The sequence below is a fragment of the Rhincodon typus genome, unplaced genomic scaffold (genome assembly GCF_021869965.1).
Source record: "Rhincodon typus isolate 14 unplaced genomic scaffold, sRhiTyp1.1 hic_rhity00002761, whole genome shotgun sequence".
In the NCBI taxonomy this organism is placed as follows: Eukaryota; Metazoa; Chordata; class Chondrichthyes; order Orectolobiformes; family Rhincodontidae; genus Rhincodon; species Rhincodon typus.
Window position 1 is genome coordinate 1 of NW_025968399.1, and position 22540 is coordinate 22540.

General features: G+C 42.8%; 1 protein-coding gene across 2 annotated transcripts; it reads left to right on the top strand.

Moving 5' to 3' along the window:
* The first annotated feature begins 4195 nt into the window (after window positions 1-4195).
* Window positions 4196-20913, top strand: LOC125481609. 2 transcript variants are annotated; one of them, XM_048593391.1, is made up of 4 exons: window positions 4196-4521; window positions 5696-6070; window positions 13956-14180; window positions 20601-20913. In XM_048593391.1, exons 1-4 carry the CDS (start codon window positions 4200-4202, stop codon window positions 20696-20698), a joined length of 1020 nt encoding a protein of 339 aa, XP_048449348.1. In that variant the 5' UTR covers window positions 4196-4199; the 3' UTR covers window positions 20699-20913. The 2 variants fall into 2 exon arrangements, with proteins under 2 accessions (XP_048449348.1, XP_048449349.1); XM_048593392.1 differs by having other exon boundaries at window positions 20641-20913.
* The last annotated feature ends 1627 nt before the right edge of the window (window positions 20914-22540 follow it).

Below are 22540 nucleotides of genomic sequence, written 5' to 3' on the forward strand. Positions count from 1 at the left end.
TTAAATCTGATCTTGTGGATGTGGGCAGTGAGGGTGAACTGGCATCAGGAACGTCAGTGCTGGACAGAAGACTAGCAAGGGAGACAGTTTCTTTCAGGGGATGAAGTTTGGTGTAGAATCCACAGAAATGGCCCTGCACTGGTAAGAGGCATGGTTGGCATGAGGTCAGATCCCGTGTCATACAAAATTTGGGTAGGTATGACGTTCCTGAACAAGCACTTGGACCACATGAAAGCTGCAAACTCATGAACGGGGCAGGAACAAAGCACACCTGACCCCTCGGAACAGGTAGAAAGGAAGTCAGAACCCATGGCTCCTCCCCCTCTGTCCAACATCAAGCAAACTTCAGACTCTGAGATGGAGACGGCAGCTTTTGCAGCCTCAATGCCTTTCCAGTCTAAGAACAGGATGAATTTCCTTCGAGATGCTCTGGTCACAAGAGGTGGGCTCGGTCTGATACTCGCTGCCCATATCCAAGACTGAGTCGGAGGAACAAGACCAGTGCTAAAACACCCCAGGAGAGGCTACAAGGGAAAGAACCGGCCTACGTTCCCAGATGTAGAGGGGAAGGGATGTATGATTGTGACTTGGTCAGCCAGGTAGACCTTATAGAATATGAGTTCCCTAATCAGTCCCGATTAACAGTCCCAATCAGGGAGCCCTGGCTGACAGATACACTATGCACGCATAAATAAAGGGTGACTTGCTGAAGGGATACCGGTCTCTGTGGAGTTATTACACTCCTCCCCTTTTACTGCAGCATAAAACACATCAATTTTCCAGCTCCATTTATTTCTGAAGAATAGTGATATTGAATTCAACACATTCTGTCTTCATAGATACTACCTGAACTACCGAGTTTCCTTAGAGACCTACTGAGTTTCATCACTGTTATCTGATTTGGTTTCAGATGCCCAGAATCTGCAGTACTTTGCTTTTATTTTGGGAACATCCTTAGCTTGATTGCAGTCTATGTTCTACATTTTGTTTGGATTTAATAACTTTTGGATCCACTATGTTCCTGACTTTCAAGGACAAAACCAAGACTGTAGCCGGGACTCCGTTCTTATCAGTATTTCTCATCGTTGCCTTCATGCTACTAGGCTGAACATACTGTTTTCCCTTCAGTATTTTCTCATTTTTTGCCTTGTGTTAATCATGTTGTTGCATTAAACTCATATTTTCTTAATTTAATTATTCTGTTCATTCATTACAAAACGATGCGCCTTGTGGTTTCTGAAAGGTTAGTACAGCTGCCTGGTTATCTTCAATCCTCTTGCTTACCCTGATGGAGCTGTTTGAGAAAATCACTTGCAAGGTTTTTCAGAAAGGCATTGCGTCTGTGCACAGCAGCATGTATTTATTTAGGCTAGCTTCATTTACCATTGTATTGCCATTGTATTACCCCAAAACTACCTCAATTTTGGCTACTTTTAAAATCCTGATTTCTGTTATATGTGCCTTTAGCTGATCAGCATGTGAACAATGGAATTTCCTCCCTAAACCTTTGCATTTGTGCACAGCTTTTTTCAAATTGTTCATTAACAAAGTTAACATTTCAGGTCGATGAGCCTTTAGCTGAATTGGAAAGAATTGACATATAACAGGTTTTAAGCAAGTAAAGATACAGGGAAAGCAACAATTCAAGGAATAAGCAAAAAGCAAGTCTTCAATGTGGGAGAAGACAGGAGACATTAAATGGTAAGAGGTGGCAGTGAAGGAAGTAGCAAAGGGGCAGGCAAAGAAACAAAAGATGGGTCTTGGGAAAGTGTAAGTGGGAATAGCATTACCTCAGCTGCCATTGAAGAATTACTGCAACACTAGTGAGCTGAAATTGTTGAATTAAACATTAAGTCTGATCCAGGAGATTGTAAAATACCTAATTAAAGATGAGGTTCTGTTCCTTGATCTTGCATTGACCTTTGTCGGAACAATGTGGAAGCTTTGAAGCAGAGAGGTCTGACTTTGCTTCTCTCTCCACAGATGCTGTCTGACCTCAGTATCTTGAACGTTTTCTGTGTTTTTTTAATTTCAGATTTCCCTCGTCCGCTCCACACCCCCCACGAGCCCCCCCCCCCCCGGCGCCTTTCCCTGCAACCGCAGGAAGTGCTACACCTGCCCCTACACCTCCCCCCTCACCACCATCCCAGGAACCAAAAAAACCTTCCACATCAGACAGATGTTCACCTGCACATCTGCTAATGTGGTCTATTGCATCCGCTGCTCCCGATGTGGCCTCCTCTACATTGGTGAAACCAAGCGGAGGCTTGGAGACTGCTTTGTAGAGCACCTGCTCTCTGTTCATGACAAACGACTACACTTTCCAGTTGCAAACCATTTCAACTCCCCCTCCCACTCCCTGGACGACATGTCCATCCTGGGCCTCCTCCAGTGTCACAATGATGCCACCCGGAAACTGGAGGAACAGCACCTCATATTCTGCCTTGGGAGCCTACAACCCAATGGTCTCAATGTGGACTTTACTAGCTTCAAAATCTCCCCAGCCCTGACCTCATCCCAAGACCAGCACCCCCCTCGTCCCCGCCTCCTTAACCTGTCCGTCTTCTCTCCCACCTATCCGCTCCTCCCACCTCACTGACCAACCCCCACCATTGCCTACCTGCACTCACCTATCACCATCCCACCTCCCTTCCCCAGCCCCACCCCTCCTCTCTCTATTTATTTCAGAGCCCTCTACCTCTCCAACATTTCTGAAGAAGGGTCCTAACCCGAAACGTCAGCTTTCCTGCTCCTCTGATGCTGCCTGGGCTGCTGTGTTCATCCAGCTCCACACTGTGTTATCTCAGACTCCAGCATCGACAGTTCCTACTATCTCTGATTGAATCATTCTAATATCCCACTATCGCTCAGTGTCAGTACTGATCTGATTACATTCCTTTGAGACACCTGGCACATATTGTCATGTTGAATATGTTTTATAAATATAGATTGTTGTATTCTAGCACTCGCAAATTCTTATTTTGAAGCTATATATGCTACTCCATTGTTTTTGTTGATGACACAACAGTGTTGGGAGGTTCTAAATCACTCAGAGATAGCAAGAAGTGCAGATGCTCGAGTCAGAGATGACACAGTGTGGAGCTGGAGGAACACAGCAGGCCAGGCAGCATTGGAGGAGCAGGAATGTTGACGTTTCAGCTGAAGATTTCAGGTTCCTGCTTTTCATCCAAGTGACAATGACGTAGGCTCATAGAAGTCTACAGCTCAGAAAAAGGCCCTTTGGCCTATCATGTCCATGCTGGTCAAAACCCACCTAACTATTCCATAATATTAATGCTATAAGCTTGGCCCATAGCCTGTATGCCTTGCCAACACAAGTGCATGTCTAAATACTTTTTAAATGTTATGAGGATTTCTACATCTAGCACCTACAGGTGTTGAGTTCCAGAATCCCACCACCCACTGGGTGAAAAAAAAATTCTCACCTATCCTCTAAACCTTACCACAAAATTCTGATCCCTGGTCATTGACCCCTCCATAAAGGGGAAAAGTTTCTTCCTGTCTATCCTATCAATGCCCTTTATATTTTTATACATCTCAATCATGTCCCTCCTCAGTCTTCTCTGCTCTGAGGATAACATCCCAAGCCTGTCCAATTTCCCTTCATAACTGAAACTGTCCAGCCCAGGCAACATCCTGGTAAATCTCCTGGAAATTGCTTGGAAACTAATAAATAAAGTTAAGCCCAGCCATCATTTATGTAGGTGAAAGTTTGGGCTGGTTGTGTTCTGTTGTATTAAATTTATTGGAGTATTTATCATTAAGCAGAATTAATGGAAATTTTGTTACAATTTAAAGAAGCCCATTAATTGTGACATGCCTTGTTTCTGAGCTTTTACACCGCAATTTTTCTTAAAAAAGTTGAGCTTTTTCAGATCTTGTTTCTGTTGCAGTTCGGGACAACGGACATAAAATTGGTGTCTGCAATGTTTCAGAGATTAGATAAGATTGAAAACATTTCCCAACAGATGGTAACTGATGCATATTTTCCTTTTGTGTTAAAATGTTACTGACCAAGTCTAATGACTTCAGGCTTCTATGTGTAGGTTTGTATGAGAACTAGAGACCAAATGGTAACCATGTTAATCCTGTTGATTTGGGAAGGTGATTCCCACACTTGATTGCCCAATTAACTGTGTACTAAAAGCTTAAAATTTGATTTTCTTGTAGTTGACAAAATGGATTTGCTGCAACAACAAATCATTGGGCTATGCTGTGCTCACCCTGAAGGCTTCCCTTTATCTCAGTTATCCAGCCTCTACCTGCAGATGTACAAAACACCACTGGAGTTGTCAAATTATGGGTTTCACTCCATATCAAGTCTTCTGGAGCACATGAAGGATGTAGTTAAATTGGATTGTGATGGACAAAGGGTCATTGTTAATCCAGCAAGTGGGAAAGGAACAGCTGAGTGCAGCTGTCTGTCTAGCAGCATGTTAGAAAAGTTGCCCCTGGTTAATCTATCTTGTAACCAAATGCGGATTCCAAATCAGCATCAGGGTAAGAGATTATTCTATTTTTATTCAGAAACAGTGGTTATCTCAGGCTAAAAATGTGTTGCGTAGTATTCAGTTTGAGATGTTTTTGTTGTGCCATTTAGGAAGATTGGAGTAGGACAGCTGCTTTCCTCACAGGAAAGGAAAAGTGAAACAGTGCCTTGATACAAACTGAGATGATCCAGACATGAAGATGAAATATCTTCAATATCTTGCCTGCCCTCTTTTCTTCTATTGCGTCTTGGCATGTGGACCTCACTGGCTAAGCTGCCATTTGTTCCCCATCCTTAGGTGGCCTTAAAAGTCGTGATGCACTGGCTTCTTGAACCTTCGTTCTGTCCACAAAAAAGACCCTGAGCTTCCAGTTGCCTGCCCTTTCAACGCACCACCCTGTTCCCTGGCCAACATCTCTGTCTCTGGCTTGCTGCAGTGTTCCAGTGAAGCTCAGCACGAGCTGGAAAGACAGCACCTTGATGTTGACTTCAACAGTTTCCGGGCTTGAGTTCTTCCATGTCTTTACCCCAACCTTCACACGTGAGGCCTTGTTATCACATGGTCTGCTATTACACACATCCCATTGTTAGCCACTAACAGTCCTCATTAACAGCTATTCACCCTCTCAGCCAGATCGTCATCCACTCCTTTGTCTGTCCAAATGTTCTTCCCTCTCTTTGGGCTCTACCCGCACCTATCATTTACTCCTTACCCCCACCCTATCTTCTCCATATAAACCAACGTTTTTCTCGCCACCATCAGTTCTGAGGAAGGATGACTGAACCTTGAAACATTAACTCTGATTCCTCGCCACAGATGCTGCCCAGACCTGCTGAGCTTTTCCAGCAATTTCTACTTTTGTTTATGATTTCCAGCAGCTACAGTTCTTTTTTTTTATTAAGCATAGATGCTGTTGGTTTAGGTTGTTTTTACATGTGACGTGTGTGGTCAATGGAAAGAACGTGGTATATGGATTGTGAGGTGGCATAAGCTTCTGGTCAAGGAAAGAATAAGCAGATTTGAAGCAAACTCTGCCAGTCTGTGGAAATGGGCTGTGTTTGTTTTTTTTTTGTAAATGTGAGATGACGTTCTTCCATTCTCAGCAATTTAAAAACTTTTGAAAGCTGTGTTAAAATTGGGTGTTACCTCACTTCTTCCTGAAGAGAGATCTTTCTTTTACACAGTGAATATGGAAGCCATATTGAAGGATGAATTGGTGTGTCTGTTCTGTCATTACCATGAAGGCATTGCTCTACACAAGTTAGAGAAACTTTATAAAAAGCAATTCAAGAAGGATTTAAATGCTGAAGACTACAAATTTCCAACAGTACAAGCCATGGTGGAGTCAATGGATGACTTTCTGTGTCTAATACCCACGAAGAAAGGGTTTACCATCAAAGCCAAATCTCAACGTAACTTGAGAAAAATGCAAGCGAGAAGTCTTCAGATTCCTGATACATCTTTTGGTTCTTCTGAAACTCAGACTTTTCTTCAGGGAAAAACTGCCAGTGATTGCAACCCAGAGGCACAGCCACCACTGCAAAAAGAAATCCCAAAAGGTAATAAAATCAAATTTTACATACTTTGATCTATAGAACATTTCATGATTCGAATTGACTCAGATTTGTATAGTACATTCTTGCATCCTCAAACTATCATAATGTGCTTCATAACAAGTTGAATTCCTTTTGAAGTATGTTTGTTGTAATACATTAAAGCGCAGGTGAATTGTGGGGAGCAATATGCCACAACTAGCAATGAGTTGAATAACCAGTTGATCCATTATTGCTGATCACAGTGGGTCAGACAGTATCCATGGAGAGAGGGCAAGCTAATGTTTAGAGTCTAAATGACTCTTCATCAGAGCTGAAGTGAAGTGTGGAGGGGGCAGCATTTATGCTATATTGGGGGGGTGCATTAAAGTGCTGGGGGACACCCCTCACCCCACTATAGCATAAAAGCTGCCCTCTCTACACCATAGAATCCCTACAGTGTGGAAACAGGCCCAACAAGTCCACACCGACTCTCAGAGCATCCACTCAGACCCCTCCCCCTATAACCCACCTAACTGACACATCCCTGAACACTATGGGGTAATTTAGCATGGCCAATCCACCCTAACCTGCACATTTCAGCTGTGATATTTCACATTTCACACCACTTCAGTCTGATGAAGATTAATTTAGACTCGAAATGTTGGCTTGCTCTCTCTCCATGGATACTGTCTGACCTGCTCTGATCTCCAGCACTTTTTGTTTTCAGTTCAGATTCCAGCATCTGCAGTAATTTGCTCCCACGATCTATTATTGGTGGTGTGCTTTCTGAAGGCAAGTTAGGCCTGGAAACCAGGATAACTTCCTGTTCTTTTTTAAATAGTGCCACAGAAAGCTAGAACCCAGTGAGATTCGGGAATCCTCATGAATAAATCACAAAATGCTGGCCTGCAGGTTCAGCAGGTAATAGGGAAGGCAGATGGAATATTGGCCTTTATTTCAAATGGAATGGAGTACAAACATAGAAAAGTCTTGCTAAAGCTATACAAGGTACTAGATAGACCACAGCTGAAATGCAATGAACAGTTTTGTTCCCTTTATTTATGGAAAGGTTTACTGGCAATGGAGGCATTCCAGGGAGGTTGAGTAGGTTGGGCCTGTACTCAGTGGAGTTTAAAAGAATGAGAGATCATAGAGTCATACAGCACAGAAACAGGCCCTGCATCCCAACTGGTCAATGCTGAACAGGTTTCCTAGCCTGCTGTGTTCATCCAGCTCTGCACCTTGTTGTCTTGGATTCTCCAGCATCTGCAGTTCCTACTATCTCTGAGTCCCATTTGCCTGTGTTTGACTATATCCCTCTAAACCTTTCCAATCCATGTACCTGTCCAAATGTCTTATAAATGTTGTAATTGTACCAGGCTCTACCACTTCCTCTGGCAGCTCATTTCATAGACGCACCACCCTCTGTGTGAAAAAGTTGCCCTCAGGTCCCTTTTAAATCCTTTCCCTCTCATCTTAAACTTATTCCCTCTAGTTTTGGACTCCCCTACCCTGGGGAAAAGACCTTGGCTATTCACCCTATCCATGCCCCTCATGATTCCACAAACCCCCGTAAGGTCACCTCCCCGTGCTCCAGGGGAAAAAGTCCCAGCCTATCCTGTGCCCCACAACCTCCCCTCCCCCAACTAATTCAGATCCTCTAGTCTCAGCAACATCCCTATTCCCCGCCCGCAGCAGGGCAACCAGTTCTGCACACAGCACTCCAAATGTGGCTCCCTGAATCATCATGGGGGACTGAACAGGCCAAATGCTAAAAGGTTGTTTATCCTTGTGGGAGAGTCAAGGACCACGGGGCATAATCTCAGTAACTGGTCACCCAGTTAGGACGGAAATGAGGATGAGTTTCTTCTCTGAGGGTCATGAGTCTGTGGAATTTGTTTACTACAGAAGGCTGCTGAGGCCTGGTCATTAAGTACATTCAGAACTGAGATAGATTTTTAATGGGTATGGGAATCGAGTGTTATGGAGGAAAGGCAGGAAAGTGGAGTTGGGGATTATCAGATCAGCCATATGTCAGAGCAAAGATAACAAGGTGTAGAGCTGGATGAACACAGCAGGCCAAGCAGCATCATAGGAGCAGGAAGGCTGACGTTTCAGGCCTAGACCCTTCTTCAGAAATGGGGGAGGGGAAGGAGATTCTGAAATAAATAGGGAGAGAGGGGGAGACGGATAGAAGATGGATAGAGAAGATAGGTGGAGAGGAAACAGACAGGTCAAAGAGGCGGGGATGGAGCCAGTAAAGGTGAGTGTAGGTGGGGAGGTAGGGAGGGGATAGGTCAGTCCAGGGAGGACGGACAGGTCAAGGGGGCAGGATGAGGTTAGTAGGTAGGAGATGGGGGTGGGGCTTGAGGTGGGAGGAGGGGATAGGTGGGAGGAAGAACAGGTTAGGGAGGCGGGGACGAGCTGGGCTGGTTTTGGGATGTGGTAGGGGGAGGGGAGATTTTGAAGCTTGTGAAATCCACATTGATACCATTGGGCTGCAGGGTTCCCAAGCGGAATATGAGTTGCTGTTCCTGCAACCTTCGGGTGGCATCGCTGTGGCACTGCAGGAGGCCCAGGATGGACATATCGTCTGTGGAATGGGAGGGGGAGTTGAAATGGTTCGCGACTGGGAGGTGCAGTTGTTTAGTGCGAACCGAGCGTAGGTGTTCTGCAAAGCGGTCGCCAAGCCTCCGCGTGGTTTCCCCGATGTAGAGGAGGCCACAATGGGTACAGCGAATGCAGTATAACACATTAGCAGATGTGCAGGTGAACATCTGCTTGATGTGGAAAGTCTTCTTGGGGCCTGGGATGGGGGTGAGGGAGGAGGTGTAGGGGCAGGTGTAGCACTTCCTGCGGTTGCAGGGAAAAGTGCCGGGTGTGGTGGGGCTGGAGGGGAGTGTGGAGCGGACAAGGGAGTCATGGAGAGAGTGCTCCCTCCAGAAAGCAGATAAGGGTCGGGAGGGAAAAATGTCTTTGGTGGTGGGGTCGGATTGCAGATGGCGGAAGTGTCGGAGGATGATGCGTTGGATCCGGAGGTTGGTGGGGTGGTACGTGAGGATGAGGGGGATTCTGTTTTGGTTGTTATTGCGTGGACGGGGTGTGAGGGATGAGTTACGGGAAATGCGGGAGACGCGGTCGAGGGTGTTCTCAACCACTGAGGGGGGGGAAGTTGCGGTCCTTGAAAAACGAGGACATCTGAGATGTATGGGAGTGGAATGCCTCATCCTGGGACCAGATGCGGCGGAGGCAAAGGAATTGGGAATAGGGGTGGCATTTTTGCAGGAAGGTGGGTGGGAGGAGGTGTATTCTAGGTAGGTGTGGGAGTCGGTGGGCTTGAAATGGATATCGGTTTCTAGGTGGTTGCCCGAGATGGAGACAGAGGTCCAGGAAGGTGAGAGAGGTATCAGAGATGGTCCAGATATGTCAGAGCAATCTCAGTGGGCTGAATGGTCTTCTTCTGCTCCTGTGCCTTATGGTCTTATTGAATCCTTTTAGATCGCTTTTGCAATTGTTCAGACACTGGAAGCTTAGATTTTTCACCTGTGATCCCCTACCTTGAGCTTTGCTTTCGAGTTATGATAGTTTGACAATTCTCTGCTCAAACTAGATATTTATGAGAAAAGAAAGGCAATAAGGATTTACAGCTTTAAGAAAATAGATAGCGATGTATTAAGCTCATCCCATTTAAAGGACCAATAATTCTTTTAAATTATCTGGTTTTAATTGTACCCTTCAGTTTGTCTGAAAACGCGACAAATGTGTTACCTAATGAGAGGTCCCTGACATCTCTTACTGGAGGTCAAGAAAAAGACAGTCTGTGGCACTGAACCTGAGGTGAGTGAATGGCTGGGATTTTATGGAGCCCCTGGGAGAGTGCCAGGAAATGAGTGGGACAAGAAATCAGATGAAATTTTGGGTAATGATGTTTCTGTTACCTCTTACCATCCCTGGCACTTAAAGCAGGAGAGCCTTCCTGATCTTAGGCCAACTGAGGCATTTCACTGGCCAGCTAAGGGCCCCTTCCCACACCACTACCGCTGTTTAACACTTTGCCAGATTAGCCAAGTACATCGTGGTGGCCTTCATACAAGCTTGGTCGGATAGGTAAGTTGGGATCCTCCTGATCAGGTGCCTTATGGCCCATAGAGGGTTGCAGGGCCAAAGATTGTATGGAAGCAAAAAGTCATTCCTGACAAACTTGTTATCAATGAATCCCATAGAGGGCTCTGGTGGCAAAGCCATCATTTTGTATTCTCCATACCCCATCCCTCCGTACAAACTCTCCCTCCACTCCTCGCCTCAGTTGACCCGGAGAGTGACAGTACCCAACTGGATTTTGAGCCTTCCTCTACAGTTGCTGGTCTCGCCTACTCCTAGGCCAGTTATTGGCCACCATTGCTCATTAGGTGGGAGATAGTGGTGGGTAGGTTGTGTTGGACCCTTAGCCCTTAAAGGGGTGAAAGTCCTGTCTATAGGTCACTAAAATGGCTGCTAAGGGAAAAAAAACTTGTGGTAATGGGTAAAGAAACAAACAAAAAATGCAAAGTGAGGAAATAAAGAAAAAAAAATGGAGAAACCAAATCAGGGAAAAAAACATCAAGATTGAGGCAGAGATCCCGAACTAAAATTGCTGAACTCAGTATTGAGCCCAGAATATTGTGGAGTGCTGACTGAAAGATGAGATATGTTGCAAATGGTACATTAGCCTGCGTAATGAGGATTCAAGTACAGAAGCAGAGATATCTTGCTGCAGTTGAACAGGGCCTTGGTGCAACCAAAACCATTGCCTGGAATATTGTGGCAGTTTTGGTCTCCTTATCTTAGGAAGAATGTTCTTGCTATGGAGGGAGTGCAGTGAAGGTTTACCAGACATTCCTGGGGTGGCAGGGCTGACATGTGAAGAGAAACTGGATCTGGTTAAGAGTAGAGTCATTGGAGTTTAGAAGAATGAGGGGGGATCGTGTAGAATCCTATAAACTTCTAACAGGACTGGATAGATTAGATGCAAGAAAGATGTTCGTGATGACTGAGGAGTGCAGGACCAACGGTCACAGTTTAAGATTACAAGGTAGGCCATTTTGGACTGAAATGAGGAGAAGTTTCTTCAGAGATAGTAGGAACTGCAGATGCTGGAGAATCTGAGACAACAAGGTGTAGAGCTGAATGAACACAGCAGGCCAAGCAGCATAATAGGAGCAGGAAGGCTGACGTTTCGGGCCTAGACCCTTCATCAGAAGTTTCTTCACTTGGATTGTGGTGAGCCTGTGGAATCATCTGCTGCAGAAAGTGGCCATGGCCAAAACATTGAGAGTTTTCAAGAAGGAGCTAGATCTAATTCTTAGGGGTAACGGGATCCAAGGGTATGGGGCCTGAGAAGGATGATCAGCCACGATCATATTGAATAGCCTATACTTGTTCCTTTTTTCTATACGCTATAGTCCATGAGCTTGCTTTGACATTTGTTAGAACACTGTGGAAGATCATAGAAAAAACTTTAGTGTGACCATTGCTGCCTTTGGTGACTCTCTAATTCTATTTTCAATTTGCCACCTCACATTTGGAAGTGCTGCTCTAAGGTACACTTAACATTGTTCCTTGCATACCCTTCTACAGTACTCCAGGCTTGGTGCTGCCCCTAGAAATTTCAGATTCAGGACAATTGCTAAAGGCCCATAGTATCTCAGGAATTCCCCATCCTTCATCCAACTCACAGAACCCAGTAGTATCTTCTTCATTACACAAGGAAGGATGTTCTCACTGTGAAGATAAAACTTTGTCTTCACTACTACAACACTCTCTAGCACTTCACCCTAAATAAGACAAATGTATAGAATACTATAAAGTCCAGAAACTGAAGAGATAGAGGGCAGTGTTGTACAGAGAATTGCGATGGTTTTCCATCCAGGTGGCTTCAGAGAATAAGGAGAGGATTAAAGATGCATGTTTGAACAGTCAATGGATGAGACAGCATCCATCCTATTTGTTGTATATATATCCAGAATTACTTCCATGTAATTATCTTTGGACTAGCAGAGCAGAGACTTCAACCTTCCTGGTCACTTGTTCATGTAGTGGCAAACAGATCATTATTGTTTAGTCAGAAGCTGAAGACTTCCTGTCATTCTTGGAATGGTTCATTGTTTTGGATGTCATGGGGAGAGATTAGGTGCATCATCAGGCACAAGGGAATACATTTGAACCCGTGTCAGCTTTTAAACTGTGGTTTAACTTGTGTGTGCTGTTCTGATGTAGTTTGAACACACACAGAAATATCAAGATTATGTGGCGGCATGAGTGAATAGTTTTGCTGAACTAACGTATATGGTATACGACTTCTTTAGATAGTGTACTTTTATTTATAAATAGAGTATATTTTGTGCTTTTCGAATGAACATTTTGGGTGGAACATTGCGTGTTTGTTATGATTTTGCAAAACAAGTGTGAGAACATAGTTAACATAGATTTTCCTCTCCAGTGAGAGGTCTAAGCTGTTTTTGAGTTCTTGGGATATTAGCAAGGGCTACTTTTTGACTTTCGAGGGCATCTTTTTCATTCTCTAACTCATTTATTTGGGGATATAGTCACATTACTAACAATGCCTTCTGTATTCGTGTTGACATCTCAGGAATTCACACAGAAGCAGAATTAGAAGAATTGAGCAATATCCTTAATTGTCAAACCTTCCATTAAACAAAATCACAACACAGAGGGAAAGCATTGATTTCCAACACACCACAGTATTGAAGTTGAGACAAAGCAACAGGCGGCTTTCTGAAGAAGGGTGTAGGCCCAAAACGTCAGCTTTCCTGCTCCTCTGATGCTGCTTGGCCTGCTGTGTTCATCCAGCTCTACACCTTGTTATCTCTGGGCAACAAACAAAGTGGCTTTTTTGAAAAAATAACCAACGCAAATGACTGCACATAAAACACCATCACCTTATACATACCACCTGCAGACTGGTAAAATCACAGTTAATTCTTTTCTATTCAATATACATAAAACTGGAACATTTTTGCAAGGCAGTTACTACTGTTTTCTTGCATATAAGGTAAGGTAAAATTACCATAGTTTTACTAGATTGTAGGGCTGCTCTCTCATTGGAGAGAGAGAGAGAGAGAGACGTGGTTTAACCTGATGGTCACCAGGCCTCAGGTGAGGGGAGAGGTTGAGAAGGAGAGACCTTCATAGTAACCTCAGCTGGTACAGGGATTGAACCCACGCTGTTGGCATCACACCATCAGCCATCCGGCTAACTAAGCTAACCAACCCTTCACTCTACTGCACGTAAGATCTCAGTCTCAGATATAAATTTAGCAATTGCTGCACAGTTTTCATTACAATGGAATTCACTATATTTTCTACCTGTTATCGTAGATTCTGAACGTATGCAGCCTTAAACTAGCAATTCCACCTTCATTTGCAAGTAATTCATTACCTCAGTGATTTCAAATTTTCTCTGTACCCAGTTAGCTAAATACTTCTTTTGTTGACATCTATTAAAACTTTTCTGTTTCCCCCTTACAGTCTCTCTATTTCCCTCTCGCGCTCCCACCTCTGTTGCAGCCTTTCTTTAAACCATTACCCCACTCCAGCTGTCCTGTGTCCATTCCTTCAGCTGCAGCCTCCCAATGCCTCTGCGACCTTCCCTCTCAACCAAAGTGGATGGATCCACCTCCCAGCCGAGAGTGGCTCCAGCTTCCATGGTGACTTCATCACTACCACTGCTTATCTTTCCTAATTGCTCACTGCTCCCTCAATCATAGACTGTTTCTCTCCCACGCTTGTTGCTGATAGGCTCCAAAGGGCTGTATTTTCTATGTGGAGGCTTTGTGACCTGACACTTGTGTAGTTTGAGCCCTGTTGTCCATGTAACCCAAGAGTTTTAATAATATGTGCTCTCTGCTAGGTAATGATTTATTGGTGATTCAGGAAGAAATTTTACATCTGCTTAAGGATAAACCCGAAGGCATCCCAGTGCGACGGATAAGGAAGGCGTACAAGACGGCTTATGGTCGACCCCTGAATCTGTATTCTGGATCTCTCCAATGTGTGCTTAAACTGATGAAGAATAAGTTGTTTATTCAACATTCAGGAACATATGCTCTTGTATTTGAAAATGAGTTTGCAGCAGGTATGGTTTAACATTGAATAAAATCGTTGTGTTTCTCAGTTTAAAGAATACTTTGTGGTAATGGTCCGTGGATAAAAAGAAATGAGGGTGAAACGTGGACCATCTGCCCTCCCCTGGAGATAACAGTACAGGTAGATAAGGTAGCAAATGGAATGCTCTCACTCACCGGCAGAGGTACAGAGTACAAAAGTCCAGTTACGATGATGAAACTGTGTAAAATGCTGATGAGGTCACAGCTGGCATGTTATGTGCAGTTCTGAGAGTGCGGAGAGGATTTACTAAAATGTTCCCAGGGCTGGAGAACTGTAGCCATGAGGAGAGATTGGAGAGGTTGGGGTTGTTTTCCTTGGAACAGAGAAGGCTGAAGGGCGACATGATTGAGGTGTTCAAAATTGTGAGGGGTAGAGACAGAGGAAACAGGAGGAAGCTGTTCCTTTGGGTAGCATCCAAAATCTAGGGTCATAGATTCAAGCTCAGTGGCAAAAGGATTAGAGGGGCCTTGGAGAAAATATTTCTTTTACACAGAGGGTGGTGGGAGTCTGGGATGGTGGTGGAGACAGAGATTCTAAACCCCTTCAAAAATTCCCTGGACCTGCACCTTAAGTGCTGAAAGCTGCTGGGCAATGGGCCGTGTGCAGGAAGATGGGAACAGAAAGGGCATGTGAGTGTCTTTGGGTTAGCATGGACAAGACGGACCGAATAGTCTCCTTTTGTGCTGTATCATTTCTATTGTTCTTAGTTTTCGCCTGATTTCTACACATAGCTGAAAATAAAACCAAGCATTTTTATTCACCAGCAGAATGAAATACTGCATTGTTCAAACAAACAAATGTCTTGCAAAACATGTCAGACATTTTTACACTGTAATGGGGATAAAGATTTGTGTCTTATTCCTTCTCCCAGCATTTCCATCCCCTGCTCCCCAGTACACTATTATTGCTGGTCCCAGTTGTGCTGTTTTAGTAATAACACAGAACAAAGCCATTCCGCCCATTGTGTCTATGTCAGCAGTTTGAAAGAGCTAAACATTTAGTATCATTTCCTTGCCCTCGCCCTTTTAGCCTTAGCTAAAATATTCTACTTATTTACTCAATCAAAAGTCAAAATGATATTGTAATTTTTTTAATTCACTCATGCGACATGGATGTCTTTGGCTGGCCAGCATTTATTGCCTATCCCGAGCTGCCCTTGAACTGAGTGGTTTTCTAGGCCATTTCAGAGGGCAGTTGAGAGTCAACCACATTGCTGTGGGTCTGGAGTTACATGCAGGCCAGAGCAGGTATGGATTGCAGATTTCCTTCCCTGAAGAATGTTAGTGAGCCATACATGTTTTCCCAACAATCGACAACGGTTTCATGGTCATCAGTGGATTCTTAAATCCAGATTCTTTTTTATTGAATTGAAAATCCAACATCTGCAGTAGAGGGATCAAACTTAGGTCCCCAGAATATTAGCTGAGTTTCTGGATTAATAGTCTAGAGATAAAGCAACGGGCCATTGCCTCCGCTCTTGTTTTTCTCTGCTGGGCGGAGAATGATTCTACAACATGTTCACGTGGCAAGAACATGGATTGCTCTAAAACACCAACAGTGCTTCAGTGTGATTTTGGAACTGGTTATATGAGAAGACAAGGTGTAATTTTATTTATGTCGCTGTAACTAAGGCTGTAGGAGCTTATTGCCACTTTAGTCCTGCTACTCCACCGGTCATAACATAAAATAAAAGTATTATTCTCAGTTAATACGATGACCAATTAAATACTTAACTACATTAGGTTTTAAGCAACAAGATCTATCATCTGAGTTTCTTAATGTACATAGATTTCTCCAGAATGATTGGCTTTCTGAAAAAAAATCAGCCAATGAATTATTCTTAAAGAAATAACTCATAACTCTTGAGAATCAGTGTAAAACAGTTCAAATTCTGTTGCTCCTGAGTGGTGAGGTCTCTACTCAAAACAAAACATTAAAGAATGCCGTAATAATTGGTGAACATATAATGTAATATAGAAGTGTAAATGCTTATCCCTCTAATGAAAACAAACACACATGTGCACGCACATAAGCACAGACAATCACACTCTGTCTCTCGGAGATAGCAAGAACTGCAGATGCTGGAGTCAGAGATAACACAATGTGGAACTGGAGGAATACAGCAGGCCAGGCAGCATCAGAGGAGCAGGAAAGCTGACATTTCGGGAAAATGTTCTGAAGAAGGATCCTGACCCGAAACATCAACTTTCCTGCTCCTCTGATGCTGCCTGGCCTGCTGTGTTCCTCCAGCTCCACGCTCTCTCTCTCTCTCTCCAGGAAAGGAAAGGGAAACACATAGATTTCTCCAGAACGATTGGCTTTCTGAAAAAAAAATTGGTCAATGAATTATTCTTAAAGGAATAACCCATAACTCTTGAGAATCAGTGTAAAATAATTCAAATTCTGTTGCTCCTGAGTTCTGATGAGTGGTGAGGTCTCTAATCACACACAGTACTCTGATATCTTAGAGACATTGCCTGCGTGGGGTATACAATCTTGCATTGTTCTTTAAATCCCTCTCAAAAGAACAAAAAGATTTAGTCTTGAACTCAACAAGGTTTTCTTTTCAGAAATAGAAAGTATCAGTTAGGCAACTTGTCATTAGCAGGCAGTCCTCCACCAAACAAGAACATCTCCCAGCCAGTCACTGTTCAGTACTGCCCCCTGCAGGGTCTGCATCAAAGCAAACAGTCATGCAACCACTCATGCGATCTACAGGAAGCCTTGTTTTAACAAAAGTCTCCAATGCCCACTGTGACTTTTCAATGACCTCTAAAATAAACCACTCCAGGAATCTCTCCAAAACTTGAATTTTCCACAATCCTTCAAAAGTCCTCCAAGCAATGTTAAATATAAAACAAAACCAAAAGAACTGTGGATGCTGTAAATCAGAAACAAAAACAGAAATTGCTGGAAAAGCTCAGCAGGTTTGGCAGCTTCTGTGAAGAGAAATCAGAGTTAATGTCCGGTGAGGAAAGGTCACTGGATCTGAAATGTAAACTCTGATTTCTCTTCACAGAAGCTGCCAGACCTGCTAAGCTTTTCCAGCAACTTCAGTTTCAATATGAAATATAAACTGTCTCATAACACTGCCTTTATAATAAATAAACGTATTGACTTGTATTTATATGGTATTTTAAACTTGATAAACATCACTCAGAGGAGGGGTCTTTATAAAACAAAACTTACCTCTGAACTACATAGGGAAATATAGAAGAGAGGTTGTAGACTTGCTCGCCGAGCCAATGTGTTTTGGTTGCAGACGTTTCGTCACCCTGCTATGTAACATCGTCAGAGCGCCTCCGGTGAAGCGTTGGTGTTCTGTCGCGCTTGTTATTTATATGCCTCGGTTTGCTGGGGTGGTTGGTATCACTTCCGGTTCTGTTTCTCAGTGGTTTGTATATTGGGTCCAGTTCAGTGTGTTTGTTGATGGAGTTCCAGTTGGAATGCCAGGCCTCCAGGAATTCCCTGGCATGTCCCTGTTTGGCTTGTGCTATCATGGATGTGTTGTCCCAGTCGAATTCATGTCCTTCCTTGTCCGTGTGTATTGAGACCAGTGAGAATTGGTTGTGTCTCTTGGTGACTAGCTGGTGTTCATGTATCCTTATTGTCAGTTTTCTTCCAGTTTGTCCTATGGAATGTTTCTCACAGTCCTTGCATGGTATTTTGTATAGTTTTATTGTTAGTTAGTTAGTTAGTTTTATTGGTTGTGGGTATGGGGTCCTTTATGTTTGTCAGTAGCTGTCGCAGGGTGGTTGTTGGTTTGTGGGCTACCCTGATGCCTAGGAGTCTGAGTAGCCTTGTGGTCATCTCTGATTTGCCCCTGCCATACGGTAGGGTGACTACTATCTCTGGCCGTGTTGTGTCTTCCTGCTGTGGTCTGTCGTGGAGGTAAAAGCGGATTGTGCTTTTTGGGTATCCATTCCTTTTAAAAACTCTGTATAAGTGCTCCCATTCTGTTTTGCGTAATTCCAGGTTGCTGCAGTGTGTTGTGGCTCGTTTGAGTAATGTCCTGATGCAGCTCCGTTTATGGGTGTTGGGGTGGTTGCTGGTGTAATTAAGTATCTGGTCCATATGTGTGGTCTTTCTATATACACTAGCCTGGAGTTCCTTGTTGTTCTTACATTCTACTATTATGTCTAGGAAGGGTAGTCGGTTATTGTTCTCGTCTTCTTTTGTGAATTTTATTCCAGTGAGGATGTACATAACTAACGTAATATACAAAGTACCATGCAAGGACTGTGAGAAACATTACATAGGCCAAACTGGAAGAAAACTGACAATAAAGATACACAAACACCAATTAGCCACCAAGAAACACAACCAATTCTCACTGGTCTCAATACACACGGACAAGGAAGGACATGAATTCGACTGGGACAACATATCCATAATAGCACAAGCCAAACAGGGACATGCCAGGGAATTCCTGGAGGCCTGGTAATCCAACTGGAACTCCATCAACAAACACATTGAACTGGACCCGATATACAAACCACTGAGAAACAGAACCGGAAGTGATGCCAACCACCCCAGTGAACCGAGGCATATAAATAACAAGAGGGACAGAACACCAACGCTTCACCGGAGGTGCACTAACGATGTTACCTAGCAGGGTGAGGAAACATCTGCAATAAAACACACTGGCTCGGCGAGCAAGTCTACAACCTCATCCACAACCCGAGCTATAAATCTCCTCAAAAACTTTAAATATAGAACAGAGGATCAAAATTTTGGTTACAGAGCTGAGGTTGAAAGAATGTCTAAAAACATGATGTTGAGAATTGTTTCTTTAAGATTCTGAGAGACCATAGGTATGATTTGGCATATCTTTACATTTTAGGGTGTGTTGCCGATTAAAGTAATGGCTAACCTGAATCCAGTTCTAACAGCTAAATATGATTACTAGCTATTCAGTTCTGCATCTATAAAGTAGCAGCGTCATCAACAGATTTCTGTCTTGGAAGTAATGTCATGTGATTTTGAGGAATGTACATTGTGAAACTTGTGCTTAGGTTTAAAGGGAAATTGAAACTGAAAATAAAGTGGGAAATCTGCAGATTTATTGTTCCGGTACAGAAGAACCGAAATCAACAGTTTTGAAGTAGGGTTACTTTACTTGAAATATTAACTTGTTTTCTCTCCATAGATGCTGCCAGAATATTTCCAGCTATTATTTCTGTTTTTCTGTTTTCAGTATCTGCAGTCGTTGTTTCAAATTGAATCAGTGTTTTAGTATTGGGAAAAATATCTACTTTGCTCTGAATTCAGTGTTGGTGCTGAACTTGATATCTGTCTGGCTAGCAGCAATTCACCCAGGAAATATAGGGCTTTACTAATGGGAATGGGCCCACTTAGCGGTTTATGTTTGAACCAACTTTTTGCACTCTCCATTAGTATATGTACATTGCCAAAATAATGGGACAGGTGGAACCCAACCTGGACCCTCTGGTGCAGAGGTGGGGACAGTACCACAGCCACAAGACCCCTTTAGTACCAACCTATTTAACCACTGACACAATTATTAAATTATGTATTGAAATAAGCTGAGAGAACAGTTGCAGAATGGTGGCAATAATTCAGAGTTGTGCGCTAATGAGAAATTAGCTTAATTGCAATGGAATTCCAGAGCCTAGAATCTCAACCACCAAAGGCTTAATTACTCGATGTTTTAGGGTGGATTGAGATTGCAAAGAAAGCGAGGGACAAAATCATGGAGGGATTTTGATATCAGGATGAGAATTTTAAAGTTGAGGCATTACTGCACTGGCAGCCTGTTTAAGTCAGTGATTGTACCAGGATGATGATTGAATGGGATTTAGTGCCAGATGGGAGACGGGCTGTGCTTTTGGATCAGCTCGGGTTTAGGGTGCAAAAAGGTTTATGTATCGAAATTAGCTGAGAGGACAGTCGCAGAACGGTAGCAGTAATGAACTTATTCAGAGCCATGCACTAATGACGTGGAGAAATTAGTTTAAACTTGATCACCGGGGATTTTAAATTCAATTAATTGAATGATAGTGGAATAAAAAGCTAGTTGCAGTAGTACTGAAAGTAGTGGATTTTGTTTTATGACAATCTGATTCACTTCAATTCTTCAGGAAAGGAAATCTGTTGTCTGTAGCCAATGTGTGATGTGGTAGACTTTTAACTACCGCCTAGAAGCAGTTTATTCAAGGCAGTGGATCATTACCATCTTGTCAAACAACCTTGTTTATCATTACAATTGTGATAATCTGCAACCTGAATAAGCTACTTAACTGTATATCTTGAAAAATTCATACCAGTGTCTGTCCACAGAATGCAATTAAACTTAGAATTAGAATGTAAATTGTTTCAGAAGTGTTTTCAGAATTGTATTGTGTTTCTTTTAATATCTTTATTTCAGGTTTTTTCTCAAGTTGTTTCCTATTTCTGATGTCTGTCAGTTTCAGTTTCATTTCATCATCACACTGTAATGTTTTCCATTGGGTAAGAGGTTTGTAGTATTACGACATAAGGGAAGAGAAGACTGTATTTTTAAAGGGAGGAAACATTGTGAGCAAGTTCCTGTGGTGCCTGCATTATCAACCTTGGGCTTGCTGAGTCCAATACATTTTGCTGACTGAGTCTGAGCTCCAGTTACATGGTAAGTCAAAACTACTATTGTTAATGCTGTACTCTTGATGATTTTAATAGGCACTGTCGTCTTAGTGATTTCAGTAAACACTGTTCTCTTGCCAATTTTGGTAAACAACTGTGTTCTTTCAGATCATTCTAGTTATATTTTTCTGCTCATTCTAATGTTTAGTTTCTCTCTTTGACACTAATAAACGTATCAATTACATTGGAGGCTCAAGATTACATTAATAAATATATAACTTGTCACTGATTGAAATGGCTGTATGTCTAAAAATTGATGTGAGAAAAACGTTTCTGTAGCTGTAGAACATAAATCTACTTATCAGATCCATGCATAGAGTGGGTACAGATGCCTTTGTTCTCTAGAGGTCAGCCAAGACACCCTGTCGAATCAGCTGTTGAAAGAGAGTAGGCTCAGGAATAACTTCATAACTTTCATTTTCATCCTTTCCTGTTGGAATGCCCAATCTCCCCACTTAAATTATCCAGTGTGTGGCAAATCATTTTTTGTGAACCAATGTGCCAGCACTCTAGGACAGATTTTTCTGTTCGGTGTCAAAGGGAGTTTTTCTGAACCTTTTGAAGTTAATTTTTGATGGAATACAGCAGCAGGTCCACAGTTGTTTCCTCATTGATTGATCATTGAAACAAACATTATTTATTCAGCGCAGTCTTGAGTTCTATAAGAAGTGGGAACTGTATTGGTGTAAAATTTTATAGTTTTGCCATACTTTGTTTGAAATTCAAGTAGAATATTCAGAAAGTCTGATGGTCCCGAAAAGCTGTGGTAGATCCTAGAATCTGATGTGATGGAGAATCTGGGGGAATTAGAGAGGCATGTCATTACCTAATGCTTTATCAGCACTTGGAAAAACATTCAGGATTGTTTGAGGGAAAGTGTGAAGATTGAGTCCTTGGATCTGGTAGTAGAGGGGACAGGAGAGAAGGTTTGGTCCCAGTTTGCAGATGTTGTGAAAAGGGTCTAGCAGTCTTATCAGAGGAAAGAGACACAGGCGAATGAGACCCAAACTTCCAATTTCAGAACACCAGGTGCCACTTCTTCTATAGTCCCTTTTGTGCTTGCCCCATCTCCCCAGGACTTTGCTCATCAGCAAATCCACTCTGTTTTCCTGTTCTGTAACATTTAAGTTTGTTTTTCAGATTTGGTAGCAGAGTGACTGTAGTATATTATAAGCTAACACTCAGAAGCCTGGGCTAATAAATTCAAATGCCACCATTTGGCAGTGGGAAAATTTGAATTAATCTGCACTAAAAGAGATCGTTTGCTATGGCAACCATGAAACTATTAAAATGTTGCCAAAAAAACACCTGTACTTTAGCAAAAGAAACTTCTCAATCTTTCATACTTATTTGGTCTGACCTATGTCTGACTCTAGAGTCACAACCTTATCCCCTGAAATGACCTAGTAAACCCCAATTTACCAAATATGCTTCCAGAAACTATAATCCAAACGATTATTGTAGTTTTGGAAGGTTAGTCACCACCATCTTCTTAAGGACAACTGAATATGAATCATAAATACTGGCTTACTGTACCAGTATCCTGTGACTCGTTTTCCTTAAAAAGAAAAAAATTGTGGAAATAACGTTGGATTGTACATTGAAAGTGCTTTAGAGCCAATGAAGTATTTTGGAGAAAAAACCAAAAGAACTGCGGATGCTGTAAATCAGGAACAGAAACAAAGT